Genomic DNA, 12,582 nt, shown 5'->3' with positions numbered 1-12,582 from the left:
TCAAAATTGTGTTGTGTTACCAGTTACTTCCGGCCATTCGGAACTTATTTCCAGGGTCCAGCTTCCAATAGGATTTTCTTTCCAAAAATGAACTGACATAAAATCCCAGGTTTGACTCCCTTCTGCTTGATTATCTACAGCGTCCTGATATCTGAAGTGCAACAAATGACTTTTGGTACCAGATGGAGATACCAAATACAACTTCGTTGCACCTCTGAAACTTGTGTAGGAGAATGTTATATCAGCGACCACGTGCTCAAGATAGTTTATCGACGAACAGTCACCAGATGTTACAATAATGAAATCTGAGGCCGAAGTAGTGGTGCTCCTGTAAGGTACACATGATACTTTTTTAACATTTTAAATAAAATGCCGTACGGTGACTTATATTTGCTTACATTTACATTAAGTGGTCTTTTGTCTCTTGTGGATATTTGTCACACTGACAATCATACCACATCTTATTTTAATATGAATTGCAAAATGTTTTGCCGGAATCGTTTTTTTTTTAAATAAGACTTAAGAATTACCTAACAAAATTTGCAATGCCTAGCCTGGAAAAAAGAACGAAGTGTTCTATGAAGGAAAAGGGATAAACGTGTTCTAGGCTTTCAAAACTTTATTAACATAGACTAATCTGATAATTGTTCATACAGAATACAAGATAAACGTACGTCGATGTATTACTTAGACTGTTTGGATATTATCTAATTAATTTGAAATCATTGTCAGTGCAACAGATTGGTGAATTTGTCATTTGAAAATTAATTTGTTTGCATTCGTTCCAACAACTGCATATGCAAGTTTGCCTGATCTAATTTTTAATCAATACACATTTCGGAATAACGAAATAATGCATTTCCGGTACAACTTACCACCCACAATGTCCAATTAGTCTATTATCCAACATGTTTGCAGTGGAAATATAAACATTATAATACCACAGTTGTGGTTTTGTCAAGATTTGATATATTTTTTTCTGAAATGCAATATTAAAACCATGTGTCTTGATATGCGATGAGGGTTTATGCGATTCCGATAATTCTCATTTCCAGTTTTTCTATCTGGACTTTTTAGATATAAAGCATCTGTGAATATTTCTTTTAGAAGCATACAGACTTGTAATGTTATTCTTTAGGCCCATTTATCAATATCATCTAAGATAAAAACTTACAAAGAAGGAGACCTTGTAGATGTGTTGCACGTTTGTTGTGTTGGAACTGTCACCCAGATTTTACCATAGCTTACCATAGCATCAGCGTCCATTAAACCAAAACCAAGAATCTGACTGACTAAACATACAAAATATAATGCTATCAGTATTCATCATTCAACTTTCCACCTATTTCAGGCTCAAACTGATATTACCAATATGGATAATTTAAAGTTGACATGTCTTTGGTAGATAAATGTTCCGTTGTTTTCGAATTGTTCCCGTGTGCGGCAAATTCCAAATAGTTTTTTTTTTAAGAATAAAACTATATACTTTTCCACAATATGAAAGATTTCTTTTGTTGAAATAATTATATATTCTTTCCCCTGCAATGTTTGTAGGAATCTTTTCGTCTAATTTGAGTTTTCACCATGATTTTTATTTGTTCTGCGCAACACCACGAGTACCACAATTGGCCTGGGAATTTCTAACTCTTCCAGAGCATCTGAAGCTTACCCATTGTTATCATGGTGTGTTATGTGTTACTAAAATATTTTAAAAAAGCTGGAACTTTAAAATTTGTAAATTTATAAACTATTGAGATTGGATGATTCCGATAATCCACGAGTAACTATGTAAGAATCTGTTTCTCTAAGGATTATCAAATAAGTTTTCATTTTTGATGAAAATATATTATCCTCGAGTGCCTTGAACATTCCTTTTTATTCATATTATATACAGGTTATGACCTCTTAACTCCGGAAAATCATTTATTAAGGTCATCGGCAACCACACGCTGATTAACTGTTTTATGGGTCAAGAAATGGTTAAATTGCAAAAAAATATAGAAACAATGTTTAAGGCCTACTTTGTTATAAAATCAATCCAACGTTTTAAGAATGTAGAGGTCATTATAATAATACACAAATGTTTACAAAATGTATCCGGTTCTTTCTATGTAAATCGTCCCAATCTTAAAAAGCTGAAAACAAATTCAACAAACATCATCTAAGATTTTCCATTAAAACACGCACAGTAATGTTGATGGTCTGAAATACCATGATTTGAAACTGTGGTGCTTTGATGAAAAAATATTATTTACCAACAGTAAACAACGTGTTAATGTTAGTGTTAATTGAATAAAAAGGTAAAAGCTAAAATATAGTTATCTAGATCTGTTCGAGTGCGCAGTTGTACTCGTGTGGATCTTCCAAGATCCGTTTTTGATATCCTTATCACTCAAAAACTCACATTCTTTATTTGCCCCGTTCATTGTCCAATTAGAGTAGGTGTCACTCAAACCACTCCTACTTGATGTGAAAACAATCAGGTGCTGGATGTCTCTCCAAGTTAGGTCAGAACTTTAATGGGTTAAAAAATGGAAAATAAAATAAAATATATAATTAACAAAAGTTAACTCTGAATATGCAATGTAAACGTTTTTAAGTTGGAAAAAAATGTATTACCGGGAACCTAGCATTAGTTAATCAAAATATTCAGTGATAGTCGTTATTCCTGTGAAACGTATTGTTTGTTTTTCGTTCAATATTTTTTACATAAATTATACCATTAGTTTTCATGGGTGATATGGTTTACATTTGTCATATCTCTCGTGTTGAAGAAATCGATAGAAGTAATTAAAAGAACTTACTTTATCACCAGTGTTGGAGAAATCAATAGAAGTGACTAAACGAACTTACTTTGTCTCAAGTTTTAAAAAATCAACAGAAGTGACTAAAAGAACTTACTTTATCTCCATTTTTATAGAAACCAAAAGTAGTTACTAAAAGAACTTACTAACTTTGCTCTAGTGTTAGGGAAATCAGTAGAATCACCGAAAGAACTTACTTTATCACCAGTGTTAAAGAAACCAATAGTAGTGACTAAAAGAACTTACTTTGCCTCTAGTGTTAAAGAATTCAATAGAAGTGACTTAAAGAACTTACTTTATCTCCATTGTTAGAGAAATCAGTAGAAGTGACTAACAGAACTTACTTTATCTCCAGTGTTATAGAAACCAATAGTAGTGACTAAAAGAACTTAATAACTTTGCCTCTAGTGTTAGGGAATCAATAGAATTGACTTAAAGAACTTACTTTATCTCCAGTGTTAAAGAAACCAATAATAGTGACTGAAATAACAGAATAACTTTCATTCTAGTGTTTGGGAAATCAATAGAATTGACCAAAAGAACTTACTGTGTCTCAAGTGTTAAAGACACGAAAAGCAATGACTAACAGAACTCACTTTGTCTCCAGTATAAAGAAATACTTACTTTGCCTCCAGTGTGAGAGATATTATTGAAATGGTGATGTTATGCTATTGTTTCAGAAAAAGGGAGAAGGCTTGGGTCCATTAAAACGTTTAATCCTGCTGCAAATGTTTGCACCTGTCCTAAGTCAGGTATCTGATGTACAGTAGTTGTCGTTTGTTTATGTAATTTATACGTGTTTCTCGGTTTTCGTTTTCTTTTCTTATATAGATTAGACCGTTGGTTTTTCCCGTTTGAATGGTTTTACACTAGTTATTTTGGGCCCTTAATAGCTTGTTGTTCGGTGTGAGCCAAGGCTCCGTGTTGAAGGCCGTACATTGACCTATAATGGTTTACTTTTTGTAAATTGTTATTTGGATGGAGAGTTGTCTCATTGGCACTCACACCACATCTTCCTATATCTATGAAAGAACTAACTTTTCCTCCATTGTTACGAGAAATCCAAAGTAGTGACTAAAAGAATTTAATTTGCCCCCACATTTAGAAAAATAAACAGAGGTAACTAAAACACTTACTTTGCCTCCAGTGTTAGAGCAACTATACCAGACACTAAAGGTGCTGAGTACGACGTCCCCTGTATAGCACTTTTGCATTCTGATCCTATTGTAGTAGTTGTCTGAAATTAACATATTTTGATTTGATTTTCCTTCGATATTTTTGTTACAAAAGCCATTGTTATTGATTATATATCATTAGACGTCTTAGTTAACTGGATATGTTAAGTTGTTAATATATTATACATTCGATTCTAAGAAAAAAATCTTAAAATTCTCCACAAACTAACAGGCTATAGAAAATATTTCCCGATCCAACCTGTCGTGGTATTTAAGCGCGATAACAACATAAAATACATCTTAGTGCACAGACAGCATAATTTACTATTTTATAAACAAACAAATAGATGTGGACCATGTGGTAAACATATGCATGTGCATTATGCTCACACTTAAAATCAAACCAAGGTATTTTGTGACAACACCGGGAAAGAATATACCTTTCAGTGACAGATTGTAAAACCGTAGGCGTAGTTAGGTCTTTCAACCTTTCTGTTGAAAGACCTATTGTATTCGTTCTGATTATTAGGTCTTTCAACCTTTCAGGTGAAAGACCTATAGGGTTTGTTCTGATTATTATTATTATTATTATTATTATTATTTTTATTTTTTTTCTTCCGCCAACTTTTTTTTCCTTCGCTGTTTTTTTGTTTCACAAGATGTCGCTTAGATATTTGGTATATGATATCGAACAGTTAATGCGCTTCTGAAACTGACACCGCGTAACAAAAACCTTTACCTTGTAAGAGTTATCTTCCCGAACACTGATTTTCTTGTGGCCACTAAGGCTTCGCAACCGTATAAGAAACCGACAAATTTATTTTACCAAATTGCTCGTTTCATCCTCAGGATGTTCTGTTTCATTTTGACCGAAGCTATCCGGAGACTCCATATGAGAGTTATCCCCCCTTTTATATATGATATCAGTGATATGCATTTCTAACTGGCAAACCATAAGTGATAGAGACCTAGGGTCTTTTGATTTAAGATCCTTGGTCCAAAAAAATGAAAATTAGGTCAAGGTCAAAGGTCAAGGTCAAATTCTAAATTTTGATTTTGGCTTATTTTCACCTTTTTTCATTAACCTTATAAGATATCGACAATTTTTTTTTACTAAATTGTTAGTTGCGACATGTCGTAACTTATAAATTTTGTTTGGGAGGGTGCGTAAACAATAAAAGGGAGTTTTCGCCCCTCTTATATTAAGAATTATGCGTAAAGTGATTTTACCCATGAACCATACATATTAAGGAACTAGTGTCTTTTTATTTGAGATGTTTAGTCTATGACCTTGAAATTGAGGTCAAGGTCATAGGTTAATTGGACGTTCTAGATTTTGACCTTTGTCGAAATTTATAATTTTATATCATAAAGACATAGCAAATGACATTTTCAACTGAATCTTAATATTTTCATATCAAGATAGATCCTTATTGGTTGAAAGACCTTCAATTGTTCTTTGAACAATTGGTTTTTAATTATTATTATTATTATTATTTTTTTTTTTTTTTTTTCTTCCGCCAACTTTTTTTTCCTTCGCTGTTTTTTTGTTTCACAAGATGTCGCTTAGATATTTGGTATATGATATCGAACAGTTAATGCGCTTCTGAAACTGACACCGCGTAACAAAAACCTTTACCTTGTAAGAGTTATCTCCCCAAACACTGTTTTTCTTGTGGCCACTACTACTTCGCAACCGTATAAGAAACCGACAAATTTATTTTTCCAAATTGCTCGTTATATCCTTAGGATGTTCTGTTTCATTTCAACGGAAGCTATCCGGAGACTCCATATGAGAGTTATCCCCCCTTTTATATATGATATCAGTGATATGCATTTCTAACTGGTAAACTATAAGTGATAGAGACCTAGGGTCTTTTGATTTAAGATCCTTGGTCCAAAAAAATGAAAATTAGGTCAAGGTCAAAGGTCAAGGTCAAATTCTAAATTTTGATTTTGGCTTATTTTCACCTTTTTTCATTAACCTTATAAGATATCGACAATTTTTTTTTACTAAATTGTTAGTTGCGACATGTCGTAACTTATAAATTTTGGTTGCGAGGGTGCGTAAACAATAAAAGGGAGTTTTTGCCCCTCTTATATTAAGAATTATGCGTAAAGTGATTTTACTCATGAACCATACATATTAAAGAACTAGTGTCTTTTTATTTGAGATGTTTAGTCTATGACCTTGAAATTGAGGTCAAGGTCATAGGTTAATTGGACGTTCTAGATTTTGACCTTTGCTTAAAATTCATATTTATACATCATTAAGCCATAGGAACTGACATTTTCAACTGAATTTTAATATTTTCATATCTAAATAGATCCTTATTGGTTGAAAGACCTTCAATTGTTCTTTGAACAATTGGTTTTTAATATATGCTATTAATTGCACAAAATGTGAAAAAGTTATATATGTAGGACAAACGGGTGATACACTATATCAACGTATGCTATTGGACTTTTCAAAAATACGAACAAACAAAATAGAAGATCCGGTAACCAACCACTTCATTTAGCACAAGCATTCGATGGAAAAATTAAAAGTTACCGCCATAGAAAGAGTTTTTGGAACAGAAATTTACAAAAAAACTAAAGAAGCCTTTTGGATAAAAAAAAAATAAAAAACTTTAGAACTTGAAGGACTCAATACAATATATGAACGATAATAAAAATATGTATATTAAAAAAGACATCACGCGGCAAAGGAACGTCATATAAGTTATTATAACGTAATGTATCCAAGCGATGTAATTGTTGTTTCAATGTTGTAATTTATTCCAATGAAGAAGGCCGTAATGACCGAAACGTATGGGAATTTGTTTTATAGGTTTTATTATATAATTATATGTATAATTATTAATTAAAGGGGCAGAAAATGAGGCATGTAAAAGCTAAGAGATACGAAAATGAAACCGTAAAAAATATTTATCTGCCTACGAAATAAGGACCCAAAGTAATGCTAACATACATAGTATGTCCGATTGGTATTTATATCTTGTAGTCTCCAAATTTTTGGCTTACGCGTTTAGTTCTTTGTTACTTAGAATAGGACTATAGCCTCATATTGTCTAAATACTGGCTTCAGTTTGGGAAAGTAACTAATTTATCTACGATTTATTGAAGGATTTAATGATAATTGCATATTTTTGACGAACAGACATCAGGTTTTATTTAAACTACACTAGTTACCAAACACCCTATTTCCAGCTAACGACACGGCATATGCAATGGATTCTGTGTTCCCGATTTCTATTAACAGCTATTATCTGTGTTTCCGATTTCTATTAAATGCTATTGTCCGTGTTTCCGATTGCCACTGCAATACAGTGTATTTTCATTCGTTTATAGCAGATTTTAATATGTGGTGCGTATTGCATCTGCAGTCCAATAGGTGATAACAGGGTGTTTATCATATCGTGTTTCTATTTCGAGGATGCCTGGTGGCTATTGTGCTGGTAAATTAAACAAAATCATTTCAACCTTCTTTTTTTAATTCTGATATGTAATATCTTCAGAAAAAAAGAGGTTTATCTAAGTTATTGATGTCTTTTGAGTTTCTTTTTGAAAAAAAAAAACTTTAGAAATCAAGAATAAAATTATTCACGTGGGATTTTACACACAGAAATTTATAACGGCAATTTTCGAGTGTACATATAGTTAACGGTGAAAAAAATCAATTCTATGTGACAATATTTTTATACTTATCCGTTATAGTTCTAGAAACCATTTAAAATTTATTTAATGAATCACAATATTGCTTGTACCTTTATTGTTGTTAACTTAACGTCCAGCAGCAAATATTTCGGGTATTCTAGCATTTTACGTTCTCTATCAAAAAGGACGTGACTACATATTTACTGTATATATCCCGCAAACATGCAGACTCTACGACAGTATGGATCTTAATGGAAGATGGAATAAGCTAGGGTTATATATCTAATCACAGTAACCTTTGCAATCGATTTGACCAAGATTTATACAGACCAAATTTGGCAAATACTAATATATCTATAATACTAAAATAACGAGGTCCAATTTGTCAGCCGTCATGGGGTAAAAACAACAAATCAAAGAATTCAATTTTATATATATTCAATATAGGACAATGATGTTGATTAAAATTTACACCACTCCAGACCCTTTTGTTTTACACATAATTAATATTGCCAATAATTAACAAGATCCGGGTCGATATCGATACCGATACCAATAGTATATTCACTTGTAACCTATTACCTTATCTGTACGTTTTTCATCGGACAGGCGCACCACCAACTGGTGTATTTTGGATTTTGCTATATACACGAGTTATAATCACAGGGTTTACACTACTAAATTCAATCATTGTCAAATTGTTCCCTATTGCAGTTTTTTCAGCAGTAAGACTTTCTAAGATGACAATACAAATACTAAAAATCTGGACTTAAAATAAGACATATAGGTACAGTTTTTCAATGTGTTAGCGGGCATGACATAAAACAATGAATCAAAGAATTCAACATTCCAGGACCTTTTGTTTTCCAAATAATTAATATTACCAATAATTGATAAGTTCCAGGTCGACGGGTTCAAACAGAACGATTTTGAAAGCAGAGAAAACTGTGCATCTTATAATCGGCATGACTTTATCAAATGACAATCCAAATACTAAAATAAGGCTTACGCATAGTTATATACTTTAATTCAGTCACGCACCCGCGATATCACGGGTGTGTTCTAGTTATATTATAAATATTACATATATACAAATATTATATATATATATATATATATAAATATCAGTGACAGTACTACGACAGATGTTTTCGATCGGATCACCAGTGATTGTGATACAAGGCTGACAACATATTTTGTATATTTAATTCGTCTTAATATCAGCCAAACAATGTTAGATTTGAAAAGTTGCCGAAGCAATTTTTTTTCTTTCCTTTACAAAAATAAAGCATTGGGTGTTAACTTTCCTCCATGGTCTTTTTTAGCGTCGTAAAACAGTACATGATATATAAGGCATGAAGGTGGAATTTTACTGATCAGCTGAATTATCTCAGTCAGTTCATTTTTTTACAATCGTAGAAATGGAAGCCATTGTAGGGATAACGCGCTACCAATTTTGCTCATGGAAACCGATAAATTTATCCACATTGCACCATTACGATCCTTATATATCAGTTGTATTTTAAAAGACAAATGTATCAACGAGCTAATGAGCATCAGTTAATGATCTTGTCTGCATTGATTCAACTTAAAACTATTGTCTGAACGGTTGTCATGTGGAATTTTCGAAAATTCATAAACATTTAAAAAATTTCTAATTAAAAATTTCGTGGAAGGGCAGACTAGATTTTTTTAGTGTATAAAGACTATAAACCCTAGTTTTCACACACAAAAAATTATATTTTTTCAAAGATATGCATTTTCATCATCCAACTTGAAAGACTGTCGTCAAGTACTTTCATTAAAAAAATAACTATTCGAACACACCTTATCTGTTTTTTGTGACTCATTAGATAGATATTTCACTTGACCCATATATTTCATCTTTTAGTACTGTTATTTTTTTGTGTTATAAAGTCAATCTGTAGCTTTGATATATACATGTATGAAATAATCTTACTTTGTACGATATCAAGACTAAATATTCAACTCAAACACGCCCTAACATAAAAAGGTGCACTCGATTTTCTCTTTTCGATACAATTGTTACCCATTTTTAGGAATTTTTTCTTGAGTAACATAATGGAAGGGCAGACACGAAAATTTTTGAACTAATAGATTGATATGTTATAGGTCCGTGGTAATTTTTTCAAAAAAATCGGAGGTTAAGCATTTTCTTCATCCAACTTGAAAGATACCCATGTCGTCGACTTGAAATCTAATTGTTCTGCTTAACTATGTACTAGATAAATTGAAAACACATGCAAATGGTGTTTTTAAAATAAAAACACCTCGTAATTGAGAAGAAAATTGTAATTTTCTTTGTTTCTATTAACTTTTAAAATTTTTGTCACTATAGTAAACAATACAGTACACATTTATCGCCTTCTCTAACAAAGGGCTTCGATTTTTTTGTTCTATTTCAACCGGGTTTCCGACTGATCTATCGTAGAGAATCTCATACATATATGTCAATGTCAGAAAAATATAGTTTTTTTTTGTATGAGGCTGGGGAAGGGCGAGGTTCTACCGAGTACAAAACAGTTTATATTTTGATGACATTGACCTAATATTATTTTTATAATATTTTTAATACTAAATTAATACCTTGATAAATCGTAACACAAAATAATGTCAAACTTAATTTCATCCTTTAATGAATCCCTGATTGTGGAGAAAGTATTCCAAGATGAAATTGACATTATACAAAGTATAGCTATGTTACTATAATAGGACATAAACACAACTAGTTGCAGTATAAATAGATTCTTCCACTTATCGACTGTAATACGATATTTATCCACTCCACTCGTGACAGTTAAATTTCCAAATTAAAAACGCAAGGCTCGCCGATTTAAAATTTACAGCCGAGAGTGAATAAATGCCATTCTATTCTGAGATAAGCAAGAGCATTTTTCATTGCTGCCACATGTTTTGTATATATGGTATCTAATATTTATAGTCCTAAAGATGCTTTAAGTTAGTGAAAGTTATTCACGGAAAAATTAAATAGTTTGTACTCAATAACATAAGTACGTGTAAAGTACGTACGTGTAAAGGTTGCCCATTGTATAAAAATTCTTAAACGCACCAAAAAGAGAGAGGACATGCAAATTAAAATACTATACTAGGAATAAGAACGTTAATGTGTCGGTCAACACAGATCAGTACCGAATTTGCAATTGGATATATTCATTATACATGTTATAATGAATATCAAAATCAATTGAAAGTTGGAAAATTGTCATCAGGAGTTCCAATAAATCAATGAAATCAAATACCTAATATAAATATTTTTGTAATGAAATAGATAAATATTGGGAACAGGAATTTAAAAAAAAACCTACAAGTTTTCATTTTTAAATTCTACTCCTTTTCTATTAACTGCTTTAATCAGTTTATTGATTTACAAAATAATTATCTTCCTCTAAACAAACACAACAACAAAAATGTACGCGTATAACAGATGGCTTGCACAATATAGATTTCCTCCAAAGGTTTTATCATGGAAAATATTAGACTTACTAAATATCTGTCATCCTCGCTGCCACCATATGCTACAGCTAAGACAGGAGCACATACTTCTGAGTACCATGCATTTTGACCAATCTGTGCACTAGAAATGGCTACAGTATATATACTGTTAACATATCCGTCACCATTACAGTTGTCATTAGTTTGTCCATTACCTGCTGCCCATATGTAAATAGCACCTTTGCCATTCCTTCCCTGCAATGTGTTAAGTGTTGCAATAGATACCTTATATGACAAGAAGCTCTCAAAGGTTTTTATCGCTAAACAACTATCCCGATTCCTACGGTAAACGATGACCACTCTCAAACTTTATAAAATATGTTGATTCAGTTTAAATTTTCGAGTAAATAGTCGTCCTAATACTGGATTTTGAAAGACATTGCATTGCATTCAGAGTTGACCAGAAGTACGATTAGCTAGCATTCTTGTGTGTTAAGAAGGGTATGATTAAGGACAGATCTGAAGATTGAGTCAGCTATCTTTCTTCTAATCAAACAGATCTGCAAATTCCTAACAAATGTAAAATAAAGTGCATTTCTTTATTAAACATGCACGTTTTAAATTACTACAAAATGCAGACCGTTGGTTTTTCTGTTTTAATTGTTTTACACTAGTCTTTTTTGGGCTCTTAATAACTTGCTGATGTGAGCCAAGTTCAAGTTGAACTTAAAGGCTCCGCGGTGAAGGTCGTACTTTGACCTATAACTGTTTACTTGCACATTGAGACTTGGATAAATAGTTGTCTCATTGGCACTCATACCACATCTTCAGTGTTGTTCAGTGTGCACCAAATTTTTTATGTTATTTCTTCATAGACAGAAAAAATATTACAGTCATTCCTTAAATAACTAGTATATCCCACTAGTACGAGTGGTTTACACGACTCAACCAAAGTATATTTGTGTTGGAACAACGAATCCTTTCAGACACTAAAACGGCAAACTTCTAATAAGTTAATATAATTATGTTACCAGTTTTCTTTTTTAAATGTTGCATTTTGTGAAATGCCTGAAAACTTTATAGGCCTTCTCTAACATGTCTGTGTAAGATATTAACGAATTTTTTCAGGCATTTTACAAAAAAAGCTTGCATTTCAAGAACTTTAACAATCAAAAATAAAATTTACTGAAGTGTTTGAAATTTCCAACATGCACTGAAATCGACAATTGTGTTTTATTAAATAAAATGTATGGGTATCAGTTTCTGTTGCACATTTGGCCTGATTTTTTGCTAATACATTGTCTGGAGTGAAATCTGGTCTTAGCACTAAAACCACATTTGATAAAAACAGGACCATGACACATTCAGCTCTGTGAATTCTTTTTTTTTCTGATGAAACGCTTATCGTTCGGCAAACATTGAGTTGCACAAACAACACACACTTGAATATCTTCTTTTTCAGGTATTCC

General features: G+C 32.1%; 1 protein-coding gene across 1 annotated transcript in view; it reads right to left on the bottom strand.

The window, feature by feature from the left end:
• Positions 1-12,582, bottom strand: part of LOC139515209 (furin-1-like) — a 48,141-nt gene continuing 35,559 nt past the window's right edge. Inside the window, exons 8-12 of the mRNA XM_071304773.1 lie at positions 11,165-11,368; positions 3,941-4,041; positions 2,405-2,514; positions 1,175-1,292; positions 1-328 (exon numbers count right to left, since the gene is read on the bottom strand). Coding sequence (XP_071160874.1) covers positions 1-328; positions 1,175-1,292; positions 2,405-2,514; positions 3,941-4,041; positions 11,165-11,368 — 861 coding nt within the window. The remainder of the gene's footprint in view (positions 329-1,174; positions 1,293-2,404; positions 2,515-3,940; positions 4,042-11,164; positions 11,369-12,582) is intronic.

Source organism: Mytilus edulis, chromosome 3, assembly GCF_963676685.1.
Source record: "Mytilus edulis chromosome 3, xbMytEdul2.2, whole genome shotgun sequence".
NCBI classification, from domain to species: Eukaryota; Metazoa; Mollusca; class Bivalvia; order Mytilida; family Mytilidae; genus Mytilus; species Mytilus edulis.
Note: the sequence above shows the minus strand (reverse complement) of the source record. Positions and strands in the feature narration are given on the sequence as shown.